The sequence below is a fragment of the Myxine glutinosa genome, chromosome 2 (genome assembly GCF_964187855.1).
Source record: "Myxine glutinosa chromosome 2, kmMyxGlut1.1, whole genome shotgun sequence".
Lineage (NCBI taxonomy): Eukaryota > Metazoa > Chordata > Myxini > Myxiniformes > Myxinidae > Myxine > Myxine glutinosa.
Genome location: NC_136262.1, coordinates 161,150,300 through 161,171,337, shown reverse-complemented (window position 1 = coordinate 161,171,337; position 21,038 = coordinate 161,150,300). Strand labels below are relative to the sequence as shown.

Here is a 21,038-nt window from a genome sequence, read left to right as displayed (position 1 = left end):
GAAGTTCAGTTAATGGTTAATCAATGTCATGCATGATATTTGAACTTGTGGGAAGAACTCTTATGGGAACATCCAAAACACCAATGCAAAAGTCAAAAGAAAATGCAACACCTCTTTGAAGAGTGCTGATGAAACCTAGTGCCGTAAATTTCCAAGAGACCTCAAATCGTAAAAAAACAAAAAACAAACGATTGGCTCACAAGTGCTTACATCCTCAAGGTCTGTGTCGGAGGTTGTAGGTGTTCTGTCGATGTGGTCTGTCCCATAAGACGCCACGGATGATGAGTCCGAATCCATCGCGTTGTCTCGATCGAGGCCAACCAACCGGTGGGCAAGAATCCTCTACAAAAAGGAACATTCCAGTTCGAGGTATCATTCAGCATTGTAATTGCTTACACAACTAAACATGGGCAATACCTGGGCGAAGATAACAATTCACATGTGTGATCGACATGTCATATTGCACATTGTGTTACTGCGCTACATATTGCACCACCATGTGTTCTTGGCCTTCGCTTGCCTCATGTTTTCCCTTTGCCACATTTTGTTACTGTTGAACTTTTTACTCCCGCCAGGGATTAATGCATTCACTCGTGTGTGTGTGTGTGTGTGTGTGTGTGTGTGTGTGTGTGTGTGTGTGTGTGTGTGTGTGTGTGTGTGTGTGTTCGTGTGTGTGTTCGTGTGTGTGTTCGTGTGTGTGTTCGTGTGTGTGTTCGTGTGTGTGTTTGTGAACAACATATCTGGAAAAGTTCTGAACGGATTTGGATGAAAGTTGGTGGGATGATTGCCCTTGGGATAAGGAAGAAGTGATTAGTTTTTGGTGAAGCTCGGGATATTATTCCCGATCCAGGAATTTTTTGAAGGATTTTTTTACCATTGGAAGATAGGGCTCATTTTCTTTTTACATTATCTTCTATATATTCTATATTTAACATTGTGATATGAAAATAGTTTTCACATTTGTTGTAAATGTAGTTTAAACTCGTGGTTATGCGTTAGAGCGGTGTATTTTTTTTAGCAGCGTCGTCTTCAATGTTAATTTTTTTTTTTTTTCTAATAAAGACATATTCTGTCATTTTAAAACCACCAAAGTGTATATTAGGTTTCCCCGTTTCATAAAATGTATCATTTGATACGTATAATGCTTTAAAACTGTTTTTTTTTTTGTTTGTTTGTTTGTTTTTACCTCAGAAGAGATATCAACATTTAGCTCAGCGAATGTCATTCGCGGTGTCAGTATTTGATGACCTTATAAAAACGTAGTTCCAGATTTGTCAATGGCTGAGGTATATTAACAAACGAATAAAACAGATTTGGCAAAATTCCAACTTTTTTTAAAAAGATCGCATATTCATGCAGGGTTGTGAGAGGCTGAAGAAGAAGAAGAAGAAACCTCGCATGGGCTTCCCAGACCAAATAAATAATTCTGGTTCTGGCACTGCGATTTTCAGGTTTATTACTCCCGCCAGGCAGTAACGCATTCGATCGTGTCCGTGTGTGTGTGTGTGTGTGTGTGTGTGTGTTCGTATGTTTGTGAACAAGATATCTGGAAAAGTTCTGAACAGATTTGGATGAAAGTTGGTGGGATGATTGCCCTTGGGATAAGGAAGAATTGATTAGTTTTTGGTGAAGCTCAGGATATTATTCTGGATCCAGGAATTTTTTGGGGAAAGATTTTTTTCTGTTTTACTGCATTAAAGCTTTTATTCTTATTCTTAAAAGATGTTTTTCTCCTCTAATTCCGAGATATATCAAAATAAATTATCTGACAGTTGGGGCTTACTTTCTTTTTCATTTATTGTTTTGGGGAGAGGGGATGTTAAACAAAACGTATTATTCCAACTAAACCCACGGTGGGAGTATGCGCTCTACTGAGTGGCGTTCTAGTTGCTCCTGTTGTAATATTCTTTCATGAGAATCATTACCCTGCATTGACAAAGTGCTGACATTTTTGAGATAAAAAGAGATACTTGTATCTGCAGGACCTTTTTGATGCCACTGTTCCGGGCAGAGACAATTCATAGATCCAAGACCATCCAACACTCATCGAATAAAACTATCGGGAAAATGTTTCTTCCAACAGAAGGGATGGGTGCTAATCGTGAGGAATCAATGTTCTTTAGGAATGATGCAAAAATAGACTAGAACGGTACTCGGTAGAGCGCATATGTCCGCCAGGCTGAACAGTTTATGTCTTGTATCCCACTGATATGCCGGATCTGGATTCGGACCTGAACAAAAATATAGTTGGCTTGGTCTTTTCACCTAACCAACTCATCCACCAAGTTTAGTGATCATGCATCCACAACTGTTTGAAATATTTTGTTACATATAGTTTTTGGTCCCATCTCTCAGTGGTGCGAAGAATCACGAAGGATTTAAAAAAAATTATCATATCCGGAATTCTCGTATTCTCATGTCTTCCGCAAAATGAATAATTGGTCCTTGTCACATACCCAACCTGTCACCAAGTTTCATCCGAAACTATACACAACGTTTTGAGATATCCTGCTCACAGACAGACAGACAGGCATGAAAACATAAGTCGAGGATCTCCAAAAAAGGATCTCAAAGACCTTTATTCCATTCAGCCAAAAACAGGATTTTTCCTGTGAAGGTACGTTGGACTGAATCGGTGTGGCGTTTGCGTCGGTGTTTCGGTTGCTGATCATTTCCTCGATCACTCCCCCATGTGCTTCATTAGACAAGTCATCAATTGTGACTTTATGGCAGGGGCTTTGATTCATTCTTATCAGACTTTTTTGGACAAGCTACATACTTTCACACTGTTTGGGACCATCATTGTCAAAAGTGGGTGGCTCTAAATAAATAAAAATCTCAAACCTATGAATTGCACGGAATCGTGCTATCATATCAGGATTGCACAGCTGAAGAGACACAGTGGACATGGGTATGTTGTTTGATTTCTTCACCATCAAATATATGGTTACACCAGACACAAGTTATACGTAGCATTAGTCACAACAGGAAGCAATCATAATCTTCCTTCTCTGTACTTGGCTCGAATTCCACAAGTCAAATGCTGGTAACAGAAAAGGATTTACCTTGCTGCTTCTGGAACTTCTCCTTTTTTGTTTCCTTTGCCAGCGTATAATGTCCAGTTCCTGCAAGCAAGGACAGGATCATCGTCTGTACGTTTTAAACGAACATTGGTCAGCCTAACATTTGTTACAAACAACATAGTACGGATTATGGAACTACCTGCTGCGGAGTAAGGCAAAATCTAAACGAAAGAGAAGGCGATGGCACACCGTCGCAAATCCCCATGCTTCCCAGCTAAAGCAAAGTTGAAAGATGGAAAAAGGTTCCACCAGGAATGACCTGATATCAAATTTTAAGTTAAAAATTGTTAAATTGATAGATGTGGGAATATTACATGCCCAGGCCAGGAATCAAACCCAGGTCCTCTGGAAAACCTTACCAGTGCTCTTCCATCTGAGCTATTAATCGAATTAAAAATTGTTGTACACCGCTCCATTTCTATGCCATCTACAGGCGCTGTATGACGTCATTGCCGGGCACCAAAGGGGGCCTGGCAATGACGCGTGCTGAAAAGGAGTACTCGGTTTTCACTCTGATTTCTTGTTTGTTTGTTTGTTTGTTTTTGTTTGTTTTCTTGTTTATTTGTCTGGGTGATATCTCAGCCATCATTTGAGCTAGGAAGCTGAAATTTTGGCACAATCGTGAGCAAGTGCTTTGACAAAAACGGTATTTTTATTTTTTGATTAATCAATTAATTGATTAATTACTTAATTATTTATCGATTAATGAAGTCCTTATTTATTTCGTTTCTCTTCTGGCCATTATCTCAGGCACCTTTTGGGTTAGGAAGCTGATATTTGGACACGATAATGACCAAGTGATTTGGCTGTAAAGGCTATTTTTGATTTATTGATTAATCAATCAATCAATTAGTTATTTAATTATTCGATTAATGAGTTAATCCATTTTTTTAAAGTTACAGATGCCGATGAAACGGTGGTGGTTTAGGTATTCTATTAGTCAATTGATTAATTATTTTATGATTTTTTTTTTCATTAAATAATCATATTTATTTTCTTTTTCATCTAGGCAATATCTCAGGCACATTTTGAGTTAGGAAGCTGATATTTGGACACAACAATTACCAAGTGATTTGGCTATAAAGGGTGTTTTTGATTTATTGTTAATCAATTAATCGATTAATTATTTAATTCGATTAATGACCTCATTTATTGATTTTTTTTAAGTTACAGATTTGGATGAAACGGTGGTGGTTTAGGTATTCTATTAGCCATTTGATTAATGATTTAATTATTTTACCATTATTATTTATTTATTTTCATTATTAATTGTTGATTACCCTCTCCCCCCATTGTTGATTGCATATAATACAAAGTTTCATTTAAAAATGTCGAAGAATGTGCCCATAACTGCATTTTTTTGGTATTTGACCTTTCAGCCCTGCGCCAGAGGGCACAAACAAAAATGTTACCGCTCTTGCACCTTCTTTGCATGTAAATGTTTTGGTAAATTGCGACCAAAACTTTGGTAAATTTCTACATAACTGATTCGGAGGAGATAACACGACTATCATTCAGAGAACAACATTCAAACAAAACTTGATCTTAAAAACGTATACACCGCGTTCAACTTCGCACAACGCCCTGCCAATTTGGGTTCAACTTACATTGACTACATCAAAATTTAGCAAAATGTAGATACCAAAAGCAGAATTACACTGACAATGTGAAAGAGAGAAGGTTATGAGGAAGTGGAATCACTTACCATTGCATTTCGGTCATAGGCAGCAGATTCCAGCGCCTAGTGGAACCAGACATGGGAAAACACCGGAAGATGAGAATTTAGATAAATAATCATTAAAATTGGAAATATAATTCTTCATTCACACTTTTCACATTTCACACAATTTCACAATTTCACACAATATTCACATTTTTATTTTTTTATTTTTTTTATTCACACTCAAAATAGCAATATAATCCTGGGACCTATTTTCCAAAAATGGGTCCCGTGTGCATTTAGTTGTAATCCTTTCCAAAAAATACCACTGAAGTCTGCATGATTAGAGCTTAAGAATACATGTTGGGAATTTTCATCTCACCACTAAGGCCTTGAAAATGACCAAATTAATATTGTTATGTCGGTTGGGTAGTGACATATATAGATCCAGGTAGATCTGCGTAGGTATTATGCTCCGGCTGTCGTGATAAGGAACCCCACATGTAATAAGTTCTGTTTAGGCGCTTTGTTCATGTAAGTGTATCTTTGTGATTATACAAGGATGATCGTTGTGTTAGAGTAGGGATTATGTTAATTCCCCTGTGTGTCAAACCTGTGATCATTCCATTGTCCCATATGGCAACGCACCTAGACACTAGTTAGGAATCCATCCCCATTAGCGCATACAGTAATAACAATCCCCCCCCCCCCCCCCCCCAAGAAAATTGACCGGAAGAACAGACAAGAAGCGCCCACGCATTACCCCGACTTGAAGACAAACATTGCTCAGGCAGGCTGAGGCCACGTCCACCTCGCGATGGATTGACACCAAGGGTTTGATGGGCAGATCACACCACTGGTAGGGAGGGCCGGTGACGTCAGACGACGAGCGACAAAATGAACCGCGAGCCGACATCTTCTTCTTCTCGTTCTTGATCCCATAGCGAGCAGACTCATTTTGGCTGTCAGCATCGACGTCCCCTTTTGTTCTCTCGGTTTGGACTGCTTGCTTGCGCTTGGACCTTCGACCTGCCCTGGACTTCCCTGGCGTTCTGCTGAATTGTCTTGCCTTAGGACTTTGGTAAAGAGACGGTTGCGCGGGCACGAATAGTTGGGTTCTCAGTGCGAGCAACGGGCGTACCAGCGTGGCTTGCCACTGCAGCGTGGAGAAGCAGGGGCGAGGCTTGCCGCTCTGCAGCGTACGCGGGCCTAGCAACGTGCGAACAAGGGCGCGAGAGGCCTTATCGAGGCCGAGTGAACGGGGGCGCATCGGGGCCTTGTTCCCACCAACCGGAGCCGCGTCGGACGACTGCACTCAGAGCCTGACGATCCCGGACAATCCCTGGCACTGCAGCCAGACAGAGCTACGCCAGCACAAACACACACCCAACGCGTTTTCTTTCATATATTTTCCCTCGTCCGTGTGCAAGTCTGGTGTGTGGGATCCCAACCTAGGTATTAGTTTTTATCGGCGTGTTCCATTGTTTTGGGTTCCATTTAATAAATATTATTTCATTGTACATTAGAATTCGGTTTTCGTTGAGTTTATTAATTTGCAGGGTTGAAGACTGCGCGTGGGACCGTACGGTAAAATCTCCCGCTTCTTCTTCTCTTTTCCCCCGTGCTTGTCTAGTGAAATCCATATTTGATCTTCGCCTGAAATTAAGCTCAATTGATCATCCGTGGGTGTGCCGTCTTAATAGAGCATCCACAGGACAATATACATGGCCAAAAACGCAAAATTCCCATCACTGCTGGATAATTTCATTGTTATTGCATGGAATTGTTTTTTATTTTAATGATTTGTGTTGTTATTTAACACGAGCAGTTTCCACCCCTTTCGGGTGCAATGATTTAGGTACAGAAGGGGAATTTGAAGTGAAGTACAATCTTTGCTGTTGCTAATTAATTGGCTAAATTGATGTAACGGTAATTTTCTGGTTCTAAAGTGTTTTGTCAGGAATATGTGTCAAGACCACCTTTATCAACGACTACAATACAAGACCCGTCACTTTGCTGACAGGAATACCAATCTTTGTGTAATTGCAAAAAAAAAAAACAGATTTTGTTTCTGGGAAAGAAATAATATTAGGCGGTGTATACACTACCGGTCAAAAGTTTTAGAACACCTCAATTTTTCCAGTTTTTTTTTTAGTTTACGCAGTTTAATGTCCAGTGAATAACCTGAAATGGTACAAAGGTAAGCAGTAAACTGCTCGAGGTTAAAAAAAAAGTTTAGGTGAGCATAAACGGGAAAATAATGCAAATTGCACAGTTATATTGTAAAAAACGGGCCTTCTTCAGGAAACAAGTAATGGGTTAACAACTTACAGCTGTTCTGCAGCAATGTAAGTAAATTAAGCCTTGAAAGTTGATGCAAACAATTCCTACAGGTGTCCCAACCTCTGCGGATTACTTGATTACAAACCCCCTATCTATATAAAAGCAGTATTGGAACAGACAGTTATTACACCCTCTGAAGCATTATTTGGACAATATTGCACTGCAGGAAGTAGTATATTGGAAACTGGAGGAAACTCTGACAGGAAGAGGTCTGGCAGACCCAAAGCCACAACAGAATCAGAAGACAAGTTTCTGAGAGTCAACAGCTTGCGTGGTAGGTGGCTCACAGGACAACAGCTTCAAGCACAGCTTAACACTGGTCGAAGTAAGCAAGTCTCCGTTTCAACTTTGAAGAGAAGACTTCGAGCTACAGGATTGACAGGTCGAGTGGCAGTAAGAAAGCCATTGCTAAGATGGCAAAATAAGAAAAAGAGGCTTGCCTGGACCATGAAGCACCGCCAGTTGACTACTGAAGACTGGTAGAAGGTCTTATGGATCGATTAATCAAAATTTGAAATATTGGTTCATCACGCAGGGTTTTTGTACGCCGTCGAGTAGGCGAAAGCACGGTTCCTCAGTGACACCAACTGTCAAACATGGAGGAGGAAGTGTGATCGTCTGGGGCTCTTTTGCTGGATCCAGAGTCGGCGACTTTCATAGAGTGACTGGCACCCTGAACCAAAAGGGCTACCACAGCATTTTGCAGCACCATGCAATACCCTCTGGTATACACCTAGTTGGTCAGGGGTTCATCCTACAGCAAGATAATGACCCTAAACACACCTCCAGTTGATGTCAAAACTACATTCGAGGAAAAGAACAAGACGGTAGGCTTCAAATCATGGAATGGCTAGCACAGTCTCCAGACTTAAACCCCATCGAGCTGGTTTTGGATGAACTGGACAGAAGGGTGAAAGCAAAGCAACCGACAAGTGCAACACATTTGTGGGAACTTCTGCAACAGTGTTGGGAAGAACTTCCCGAACAATATTTGATTTCCATTGCAGAAAGAATGCCACGAGTGTGTTCGGCAGTTAAATCTGCAAAAGGTGGCTACTTTGCTGAGTCAAAAATTTAAATTAAATTTTGTTAAACAAAATGATTCCATGATTTATTTTTTATCTCCAATTGATTATTTGTTCTATGCTTAATTTCAGAGTACATTGAGACATTAAACTGCGTAAATTTCAATAAAAACTGGAAATATTGAGGTGTTCTAAAACTTTTGACCGGTAGTGTAGATACACTTGAACACTTCTGAGGTCCTCGCCACATATAAAGCTTTCATCCACAGCCTGATGGGATACAGCTCTACCCTCTGGGCTGGTGCACCTGCCTCACACCTAGCTCGTCTTCACGCTGTTGAAACGAAAGCATTCAGAATCATTGGAATCTCCCCTGATGAAGCTAATTCTGAGGGCCTTTCTCTCTCTCACCGCAGGCAGGTTGGTGGTCTTTCTGTCTTCTACCAACTCCTCTCCTGCCTAGCTCCCCCAGCTCTGTCTGTGCTCTGTCCCCCAAATATTCCTGCGGGACGCACAAGATCTGCCAGCAACCCTCTTGTGGTGAAACTACCACAATCAAGACTCTCCACTCACCTTCACTCTTTCATTCCTCTTTTCTCCCGCCTCTGGAACAAACTCCCACACTCTCTTCAATCCCACTCTGTCCTCCAAATCTTTAAAACAGGTGCTCACCACCATCTCTTATCTTCCCCCATCCAAAACCTTGATCTTTTCTACCCCCGTTAAAACACCCCAAATCCACCTTTTCAAATTCCGACTTTTTTCCTGAAATTCCTAGTAGTGTCCATTTGTTTTACACCGTGTACCCCTCCCCCCCCCCCCCTCTTCCCCTCACCCCCAGCCCTCCCCCTTCCACAGATATACCGATGTCCCTGTTCTCTACTGTTGTTGTGATTGTGTGCTTCCCTCTCTCTCCCCATCTTGTCTCCCGCTCCCTTTATTGTGTGTTTTATGTGTCCGTTTATGTTTTTGTGTTTAATGTGTTTGCCCTTACACGAGCCTCGACTTTGTATACAAAGAATACAAAATATTACGACGTTTTACATGATCACGACCAATCAAATTTGCTGCTCGCAGACCGTGCACATGTCCTTTTTTCTCAAGACTGCTTGGGGTAAGGTGTTCTATAAACCCTTTAGTTTCTTATCGAAGCCATCTTTCTTTCTGTTGCAGGTGTGCAGTATGCGGTACCATCCTTAATCAACCTCTGTTTCTTCTGCCAGGATGATCCAACGGAAAGGCTACATGATGTTTCCACATTTAATGCAGGAGAGAAACTAAAGATTGCTGTAAACACCTCCGGATCACATTCTCTCAAGGTGAGATTGAGTACAGCAAGTAACACAAAGGATGTACGTGCCACTGATGTGAAACACAATCTGAAATGTTGTGTAGGAAATGTTGAACATGTTATCTCATGGGGGGCTAAGTCATCCACAAAGGGCACAGAGAAGCTATCAGAACCATGAAGGGAAAACCAAAGGGCAGCGCTGGATGAAATTGAATTTTTATGCCTCCGCCGACAAAGTCGCCGGAGGCATTATGTTTTCGGTTTGTACGTCCGGACTAAACCTCGTTTTTCTCAGCAACCATATGTCCGATTGAGACTAAACTTTCAGGGTAGGAGTGACACCCAAGCAGAATGTTTTTATGGTAATTGTGACGTCATAGGTCACGTGGTATGGCAGCCACCTTGGACTAAACGCAAGTAATTAAAAAATTATTTCTTGGAAACCGCTGAATATAAAAATTTGAAACTCCGCACATTGTCAAGTACTCCCAATGGGGAACAAAGCCTAAAAATCTGAAATTGCATGCACATGATCTATGACCTATTTGTATTGAAATATTACATTTATGACATCATAGGTCACATGGTTTGGCAGCCATATTGGATTGAAGGAAAATATTAAATAATTATATCTCTGAAACCGCTCACCCTATCGATGTGAAATTTTACAAATATCATCTAACAGCACTGTTGCATATAGTTTGAAAATGATGATGTCGTAGGTCACGTGGTTTGGCAGCCATCTTGGATAGAAAAACGAACCTTATGCAATCAACACGAAACTTCACAAACGTGATCCCCTACCCATACATATGCAGAGTGTACATATCTTAAGGTCATATGTCATGTGGTATGGCAGCCATATTAGCTTGAAAGCCGATATTTAAAAAAATCCCTTCTCTGAAACTGCTTCACCGATCGATGTGAAACCTGTCATATATATATAAAAAAATAACCACCTTTAGAGGCCATTTTTCCCCGCAAAGCGGGGGTTGGCCTTTTTCGGGAACCGTGGTTGTTGTTGTTTTTCGGTCCCCTTTTTGAAGCAATGTTTTACGGCCGGATGCCCTTCCTGACGCCAACCCTTTTTGCCGCCTTTAACGACAAACAGGGAATTACCAGTGAACTGGTACTCAATTAGCCGACCTCGGAAGGATGACAGGCTGAGTCAACCCCCCTGGCGTTAATTCAGCAATCCACCGGGATTCGAACTCAGGATCCTAGGATCCTAAGCCGGCACCCTAGCCGCTAGCCCAACACCAGGGATGTCAGATAAAAATGTGATACTTGAGAACAGCTGAAGGGATTTCAATCAAACTTGTTTATTTTTAGGACAGTGAACGATGGCACATCTACCCGTTGTGGGACTATGCGGAGGCATATTGATGAGTATGACAGTCACATTGTTCTAGTTTGAGATGGCTCCTGGTTGGGCCAAACACCTGTGTCGATTGGATGGATTGAGATGAGAGGATACACAAAGATGTGGTCAGCATGAATGATCATGCATGGTTTCAAATGTAGACTTCTCCAGAATCCTGCACCTGGAAGCACAGCTTGCTGAAGCAATAGTTTCCAAAACCACAGTTAAAAGATTGAGGATTGTATTTCCCACCAGGACTACAAAAAGGCCGCTTCGTATTTTTTGCCGAAAACAATTCTGACTTCAACGAGGACATGCCAGATGGAAGCAACCCATGCAACAGCTACTGCAGTGTTTCAGCAGAGGTTTGATGGTGACACAGCACCAGCTGTTATTCCATCGCAGACTTCAAGCAAGTCCTTTCAATGCCCAACAGATCAACCACTTATACAGCGCTTCATATCTACCAAGACCAAGCCAAAGTCTCCTACATATGATGGGTTTGTTGTGGGAAAAGAAACAAAACATATTTTGCATCATAAAGAAGAAAATATGGTGTGGCTTTTGTCAAAAGCAATAGTCTCAAAACCAAAAAACCACCAGCGTGCAGCACTAGACCCACAGCCGGAACTCATACATCCTTGGGGAACTTACCTTTCATTGATAGCTAGAAGCCGACTACTAACGGAGGTTTGTGCTTTACCGTTACTTGTGGTACCTGCTTCAGATTGGTGTACCCTTCTCACAGTTGTGAAACAAGCTCAAGGAATCAAACCTGCTACAGTTGGAGCTGAGAGAGTGTGTGTGTGTGTGTGTGTGTGTGTGTGTGTGTGTGTGTGTGTGTGTGTGTGTGTGTGTATGTGTGTGTGTTGGTCTGTGTATGTGTGTGTATGGGTCTGTGTATGTGTCTGTGTGTATATGTATTTGTATGTGTTCAAGTGTATGTATGTGTATATACAGTATGTGTGTGTGTATTTGTGTGTGTGTGTGTGTGTGTGTGTGTGTGTGTGTGTGTGTGTGTGTGTGTGTGTGTGTGTGTGTGTGTGTGTGTGTGTGTGTGTGTGTGTGTGCGTGCGTGCAAATTCTCAAAGCCACCTCAATATGTCTTCCACTTTGCACAATAACAAAAAAACCGTTGCTTACCTTTGTCAGGTCATCAATCATGCCCTGTTGCTCAACCACCTGCAACCTCAGAAACTCCAGTTCTTGAGCCTCCTGTGATGGTTCTTCCAAAGCCTGACATTCTGAGCTCTCAGCGGGACAGGCTTCTCCCACTGGGGGTGCTCTGGAAGTCATGTGCATTGATGCTGCAGTGGCCTGCGCAGCTTGCACAGCATGTGCAGCGGCCTGAACACTTAGTCGCTCCTTCTGCAAGCAGGCAGCACAAGCCACAATGAGCATGTTGTCACTCAAAATAAACCCTCTAACACTGCTCTGCAAGCAGGCAGCACAAGCCACAATGAGCATGTTGTCACTCAAAATAAACCCTCTAACACTGCAAATTGAGTTATGCAAATGAGAGAGTATTGATGGGGATTTGAAAGAAGGGAACTTGGTTGTCATAGTTATATCTTATTAGAAGTAGGCAGCGCAGCAGAAGGGTTCAACACTGAATATGATTAGCATTGTCATATTTAGTATGACTTTTTTCCTTTTTATTTATCTATTTGTACTCTCTTATTTGTATTATTCACACCGAACATAAAGTCATTCACACTGATCATAAAACAACACGGGCTAGAAAACATTACAGGTAAAGATTATTTGTATGACTCCTTACAATCTTACTATAATTCACCAAATGTCCGTCCGTCTGTCTGTCTGTCTGTCCGTTCGAAGGTACCGCAAAAACAGCTGAATCGATCGCAACGATATTTTGGGTGGGTAATCCTGGGATCTCCACGAGTAAAATAGGCTATTTCGTTTTTCCAATTTCAGCTTTGGTCTCCAGCATTCTCAGGTTTGGACTCCCGCATAACATTCGCGTTCGCATAATGTTCATTGTGACGATGTTTTCATTGTGATGATGTTGTTTTCCCGGGTGCCGCACAAACGGCTGCACCGATCTCTGCACGGCTGCACCGATCGGACTCGGTGACCTCAGACAAAGACCTTTTATAAGGACACGGGTTGAATCCCTGCTCGAGAGAATTCCAACCCCCTCCCCGCCATCACGGCCGTCTCTCCAACTCACATTCCCACGAGATATACGGAAAGGACGACCCAAAACCAATATAAACATCATTAAACATCATTCGTATATAAACATCATTAAAAGTAAATAATGACCTCGGCCAAAGTTCAAACGACATTTAATCTCTACATGAGAGAATTCCACATAGCTATTTGGGTGGTGAATACGCTAACAGATCGCTGTCTCCATCAATCCTGCCAAGGCCGTAACACCTATCGGCTCAAAATCCTTTTAACTGTTGATTTGGTAGTTTTTACAATGAAGGAAACACGTATCGGGAGTACATACGACATCGGGAGTACTAACTGCACGCGTCTTCAGTATCAAGCTTAAATCTCTCATAGCGGATCTGAAGAACGGAATGCCTGGAGAAGTGGTGGGCTACTTCAGCATGAAGGAGGATCAGAAACGTGGACTCCCACACTGCCACATCCTGCTGATACTTGCTCCCGCAGGACGTTATTTTCCTGGGTGCCACACAAACAGCTGCACCAATCGAGATTTAACGGATGTTTATATAAATCGTTTAAAAGAAAAAAAAGCCTTCAATTTCTGATATTTAGCCTTTTCATTTGGGCCTCCCAAATGAAGCCCCGCCCGTAGGGCGGGTACCGTTGCTAGTAACCTACGATTGACTGCTCATGGGATCTGATGAGATTCAATCAAATGTCATCAAATCATGAGAAATGCATTGGAGATTTCTGTAAATCCATCATCCATCATCCTGGAATACTTCAATTTCTCCAACAACCTCATCCCAGATCACCAATTTGTTTCAGACCAGGTCACTCCACTTTGGACATGCTGCTTCAACTCACCCAAAAATGGATGAAGGCCATTAGTGTCAAACATGAGGTCAGGGCCGTCACTGAACATATCTCGTGTTTTTCATACAGTCTGGCATCCTGCCTTGCTCTCCAAACTCTCTGCCTATGAAATCCAAGGCCAACTCCACACATGGTTTACTGACTTCCTCGACTCTGGTAGCCAATGTGTGGCTATCAACGGAATTCTATCATCATCTCTCCCTGTCAAGACTGGAGTGCCCCAAGGCCGAGTTCTGGGTCCAGTCCTATTTCCTGAATCTGAACCAGATCCATTCAGTGGACCACCTCTTCCACAAGCCTCGACTATGTATACAAAAAAGGGTTAGCACAGACAATTAAAGCTGGGAGGGTGTGGCTGTAATAAAGAGACGGTCTTTTAATGTGAAGATATTTATTGAGAGTCAGAGTAAAGTTTTTTTTAAATTACATTTTGTTTGAACTTAGGGAAGAGTTGGACAGCCTTACCAGCTCAAGGTTATCTCTGCTTAGCGTTTTGATCTTCTCCTCTAGTCGATGCACTGTTTGGCTGAGATCTTCAGACTTTTTACTATATCTGCGGTTCTTGTCCAACAAAGGCTTCAGCTGGGCTTCTGTCTCTCGGAAACGTTTCACCTGCAAAATAAGCAGCAATATTATTTTTGGCTGTTTGGCCAAACCATCTCTTCAATCTGCTCAAATGGAGGTATATTGAAATAACAAAACTAATGTAAACACCTGTTGGTCTCATGCCTCTTGGTACTGATAACTGGGACAACACGACATACCACAATATATATTTCTTGTCCACCTTCTCCTCCACTTTGACAAGGGGCGGGGGACAATAAATATAAATAATATAAATCCATATATATATATAAAACCGAAAAAACACGGTCCGTGAAGCCGTATGTCCATCGGGGAAGATCAGGACACAATCTGTATTTATATGTGCGGTTACGAGCATTGTGGGTATATGCAGGAGCCCATTGTTTGTGGGGGATGTTATCGGATGATGCCTTATCGAGCATATCTGCTAATTTCAATAATAGATTTAATGAAGCATTTGCATTCTATAACTCGCGGAGGTTGACATGTTTTAGTCAATGATAGAACATCCCCCGAAGCGTTTTCATTGTGTAACATCTCTGATGCTGCTTCACCGTAAATTGCAGACTGTAATCGATTTTATGAAGCGTTTGCATTCTATAATTTACGGAGTTGACTTGTTTACACATCTGGTGGGATATCCCAGAAGCTCGCTTCTAGTGCAGCTAAAATTCGCACCAGCGAAAGCCCTGAAAACGCAAAGCACACAGCAGTGAATGTATTGTACTGTACTGTATAAGCAGGTCATGCTCATGGCTTGTACAAGATGTATTTTTGCGTACATCCACCTACTTTATGCATGGCTGCTAATAGATGGGTTTTATAAATGTGTCAAGCTCGCGGCTCGTGAAATTTTTCTTTTTGCGCCCTTGAAAAACCGCGAATTCGTGGAACATGGCCGCGAATATGGGGAAAAAAACACGAATCTGCGGGACAATTTTCCGCGAATAGAGAAACATATAGCATTTTATCAACCGCGAATACGCAGATTCCGTGAATAGTGGGGTCCAACCGTATATATATATGTATATATATATATATATATATATATATATATATATATATATATATATATATATATATATATATATATATATATATTTATATATATATATATTTATATATATATATATATATATATATAGTATATAGTATATATATATATATATATATATATATATATATATATATATATATATATATATATATATATATATATATTTTTTTTTTTTTTTATATATATATATTTATATATATATATATATATATATATATAGTATATAGTATATATATATATATATATATATATATATATATATATATATATATATATATATATATATATATATATATATATATATATATACATATATATATATACACATATATATATATAGTTATATATATATATATATATATATATATATATATATATATATATATATATATATATATATATATATAGTTATATATATATATATATTTATATATATATATACTGTATATATTGTTACGGTTTTTAGAACCTTCACTTTGTAAAATAATAATTCTTGTAAATATCCCCCTTTGTAAAGGTTGCACCCTAGTTAGGCCATGTACAACACGTAGGACACCATAGGATCTTCTTTAGTTATTTCATTAGTCTATGTTTCAGTTAAGGATCTGTTTCCAATAGTTTGACTCTGCGTTGTATTAATCAAATAACCTAGGCCCCTTCAATTATCCCCAATCTCTCTCTCCAAAGTGCCAGTAGCCGTATTGCCGTCGTCGCTGCCTTTTGGTTTGCTGGCCCCAAGCCACCATAAGCCACGTGGCAGAATGGGAGAAAAAGGGAGGAGCGGCCAGGAACATAGGCGTGGCCCCATCAACGCGTCACGAGGGGAGGTAACAATGAACCCTCGTGACCAATCCGGGCCGAGGCGTGTTCACCAGTAGGCGGAGCAAAGCGGACGCGGCTTGATACGCGAGGTTTGCAATAAAAGCGCGAGCGTGAAGCCTTTTTACGTGGAGAGCAGATGCGGGGGAGATCGGCAGATGCGAGGAGAGAAGATCGGCAAATTTGTGGGAACAGCGCAGAGGCGGCGAATATAAGAACATTGCGCGGAGGATCGTTTGGGACGATCGTTTTCGATACGAACTGCCGTGGTTTTGAGAGCGTTCGGCACGCTATTCGTACGCACATTCCAGCCCCTCGCATTTGTAAGGTCCGGTCGCGCGCCAACGACACCAGCTGCCTGCCATTCTTCACGGCGGACCCGGAGCCTGGAACCATCTGCTTGGACCCTTCTATTCCTCCCCTACCAGCTACCATTCCGTGTGAGTCTGTCTGTTTGTCCTGGGCGTGTTATATAAGAGTGTATAAGGTTGCCCTATGTCCTTTTATTTCCCTCTTTTGTATATTCTTCTTGCCTTTCGTTTCCTCTTTTAGATAGTTAATAAACCATATTTGTTCTTCCTTCACCCTTCTTATTCTTTGACTTCCTCTCGTCCGATCGTCTTTGTCTTTTCCCCATTGAATATCGGTGGCACGATATAGGAACCGCTCAGAATCGGGTTAGTCTTTTTGCTAACAGCTCGGATCGTGGATTGCTAAACCGCTCGGCAATTACCATCACATCCGCGGTTCGAGCAGGGACTCATCTCCCTGCTTTGCAGAGAGATTGGTGAAGGTATTTGGGAAACTTTTGACCAATCAACCTGGCCAATTTCATCCCGCAAAGGAGCGGGATAGTTCCAGGACTGGAGACGGCCAGCTTAACAAGACAAGGGGATTAACCCCTCCCCCCCCCCTTGCTAACGGGAGTGCCGTACTCCGAGATCCGCAACAATATATATGAAAATTAAAATTGAAATGAACACAAGAAAGGACAATAGAAGAGAGAAAGTGTGGACAGCTATCAGAGGAGTGGGAAGAGGTAGGAAAGAGAGTTGGGATGAGTTAGGTGTGATGGGATTTATGAGGCATATTGGGGGTAAAGGTGCCCAAGTTGTAGATTGTAGAGCATATCGATGTAAATGACCCCAAGAAAACAATTATGAAAAGCAATTGACCGGAAATGCATTTAACGACCCTTGTATATAATAAGTAAAACTGATAAAAGATGAAGAGAGATGCCTAACAGACTTGAATTAGATAACAACTGTAGTTTTAAATTTTTCAGGACATAATTCTGCTTGAATTGTTATTCTACTTGTAATCAATCATTGTAATTTACTGTACCCACATCCTGAGGACTAGAGGAAGAACTTGAGAGCGAGACAGAAAAAGTTTCAAAGCAATCCAAACAAAACATAACAAACTTGACATGAAATCTCACGAGTTCATTTCGCTCATCCGAGAGCAGTGTGTTTCGATCCTCCAGTTTGCGGACAACTCCATGCAGTTCTCCAATGCGAAGCTGGAAGCGCCGTTGGTCGCGGTCATCAACATGAGTCTCTTGCTGCCATGTTAAAAATGACATGCGTTTAAACTAAAACATTTGGTTTTGACATTTCACGCACAATGTATGAGATCATATGCAATGTAAACACACAATTAGCCAAGCAAAAATGTATCCAGAAGACAGATAACCTCAGTAGATGTTTGTGGTTAGAGTGGAACATTGTGGTTGGAGAATCGTTTCTTGAGTCTAGGAGGTCGGCCGTTCGATTCCGACATTGGCTGAGTCATACAAAAGACTTCAAAAATGGTACATGCTGCTACTTCGCTTTTGCTCAGTATTTGGAAGATAAAGCACCAAACTCCGAAACAAGATGGTGCCATTGGCAGACACCATTGTGTTCTGGGAAGTAATTTTTCCGAAGGTCCATGTCTAATGTTAATTCCTGTATTTTCTGCTGTTTCTGTCTGCATGTGAGTGCCATGATATGTATGTAACAGCTCTTCCAGGAGCCTTACAAACAGTAGAAAGAAAGCCCATGGAAACATTGAGCAACCATGATGGATGTTTACAGTGAGATAATGATGAGGACAATGGACTATCGTACCAATGGTTGTCAGTCTAAATCCAGTTTTAGGCTGCTCTATGAAGAATTTGCATTATTGAATTGTGTCAGTTGAACGAGTCACAGAGAATTATCATGTTGCCTTTGGAATGTCAATAAAAAGCCACCTCACTCACCAATGGCTTTGGTGAGAAGATGGAGAAGGGGTGAAATATTTCTGCCAGGCCATTTTAGCCACCAGGTTGTTCCAGTACACTCTTTTCTTTGACACTTAGGCCCATTACTGCTCTGTGAAATTTATGATATTTTAATCTTGTACAACCATCACCTTTTAGGGTGTTGTGACACATGTACATTGTACATGTCTATGAATGTACAGTATGTATGTCACAAAACCAAAAGGTTATTTAATCTATTATGTCCGATCTGCAGCCGGGTGTAGTCCAAACATGTATTTAGTTGAAAAGACAAAGCACAAGAAATATACTCAGCTATCCGGCATGACGTTGTACAGACCAAAGCAAATTATGACAGCCTCTTCTTCTTCCCTAATGTCTTTCTCTCGCTCTTTCTTACTACGTATATAAAATTGGCCCACGAACTTTCGTGAAAGCCATTCCCCCTACATCCAACATGCAATTAATAGGTGGATCCATCACGCAACTTCTGGATAGTGAACCAAAATCTGGTAGAAATTGCCTTGTTCATCCGAGATAGTTCACTATCCAGAATTTGCTCATTCATCGGAGATAGTTCACTATCCATAAATTGCTCGTTCATCCAAGATAGTTCACTACCCACAAATTGCTCGTTCATCCGATTATAGTTCACTATCCAGAAGTTGCTCATTTATCCGATATAGTTCACTATCCAGAAATTGCTCGTTCATCCGATTATAGTTCACTATCCAGAAATTGCTCGTTCATCCAAGATAGTTCACAACCCACAAATTGCTCGTTCATCCGATTATAGTTCACTATCCAGAAGTTGCTCATTTATCTGATATAGTTCACTATCCAGAAATTGCTCGTTCATCCGATTATAGTTCACTATCCAGAAATTGCTCGTTCATCCGAGATAATTCACCATCCAGAAATTGCTTGATCATCCGTAATAGTTCATTGTCCAAAAATTGTTCATTCATCGGAGATAGTTCACTATCCAGAAATTGCTCGTTCATCCGATTATAGTTCACTATCCAGAAATTGCTCGTTCATCCGATTATCGTTCACTATCCAGAAGTTGCTCCGAGAGAGTCAACTGGCTCAACGTGCACTTTGGTGACATCATCTGGTGTTTTCAACTTGCTGTTGAATGTCACCGCCATATTTCTATATTTGGGCCAATCTGAAGGACAACGTCTACAGAAGGTCACAATCCATTGAAGAACTCAAAGCAACAATTTTCGATAAAATTCACTTGATTCCTTCAGAGGAATGCGTCAGTGTTCATTCATTTTACCCGTAGAATCAAAGTGTGCTTGCAGCACTATGGCAAACATTTGGAGCAATTAATTTAAGCACAGTTAAGCACAGCTCGGTCCTGGCCTCTTCAAGGTAATCTGTGTTCAAGCTGTCTCGTGAATATCTCAATCAAATTTACCATGGAACTAGGACTTTGGATATTGTTGTCAACTGGCATGCTTGAAGTTTCTATCATAATTTGGTATTATAGCATCTTGTGACAAATGTTCAGAAAGTATTGAACAAACAAGGAACATAATACAGACAGATTGTACATTCGTGGCATTGTACAAATCTTTCATCTAAAGCTAGTACACTGTTTAAGAAAATATAATACAAAGCATCATGCATGCATCAATGGGTCTCACTGAATCGGGTGTGCGTTCCGCGCCGTCTCCAGGTGTGGGAAGCTCCCGCTTAGGGCTGCCTGTTTGCCTTCGTTCCCATGCCTCATCCAGAGCTTCACGCTGCAGCAACACACGTTGTACTGAGCCTGCCTGGACACCGAGCTCTCTCTCCAAGGACATGACCGTCCGCTCACGAGACTTCAGTTCATCCATCTAAAGAGAGGGTGTGTATATGCTACAGGTAGAAGCACGGAAATTTCAGAACTTACACACACACACTCACACACACACCAAATTTTAGACCATGAACACAATAACTAGAAAGCATCTAAAAATGCAAAGCCCGTCCGCATCCGTTTGTAGTCAGATGTCTTCTTCTTCTTCTTCTTCTTCTTCCTCTTCTTCATCTTCTTCTTCTACTATATGCTCAAAATAACTAAAACTGTTTAAAAAAATTACAAAAAGAAAATTGATGATTTATGGAGCCTTGACCTTTGAGCTTTAGATCTAAAAAAAAAATCAGCTTCTAGCTCTAGATTGGTGAACCAATGAAGAGACCCAATATGCAAATTCTTAAAATTTCAGGTCAATCGGGTGAAAATTAGTGATTTTATGCAACCTTGCCCTTTGACCTTTTGATCTTAAAAAAACAAAACAATTGGCTCGTAGCTTTTGATTGGTGAACCAATTCAGTGACCCAATATGTAAATTCTTAAAATTTCAGGTCATTCAGATGAAAATTGCCGATTTGATGTGACGCTGACCTTTGACCTTTTAACCATTTGACCAAATTATTAATTTGCCTTCTCCATATTCACATAATAAAGTTTTGGTGAAAATTTGATGACAATAGCTCAAATGGTAAAAAAAAGTTATGGACCGGACAGACAAACACACACACACACACACACA

At 41.0% G+C, this 21,038-nt stretch overlaps 1 protein-coding gene across 1 annotated transcript in view; it reads right to left on the bottom strand.

The window, feature by feature from the left end:
* The window catches only part of LOC137421123 (janus kinase and microtubule-interacting protein 3), a 100,230-nt gene that overhangs the window by 69,234 nt on the left and 9,958 nt on the right, over nucleotides 1-21,038 (bottom strand). The window contains 7 exon segments of the mRNA XM_078772820.1: nucleotides 211-342; nucleotides 3,066-3,125; nucleotides 11,909-12,001; nucleotides 12,098-12,133; nucleotides 14,252-14,398; nucleotides 17,689-17,811; nucleotides 20,097-20,339. Of these exon segments, the coding sequence (XP_078628946.1) occupies nucleotides 211-342; nucleotides 3,066-3,125; nucleotides 11,909-12,001; nucleotides 12,098-12,133; nucleotides 14,252-14,398; nucleotides 17,689-17,811; nucleotides 20,097-20,339 (834 nt within the window).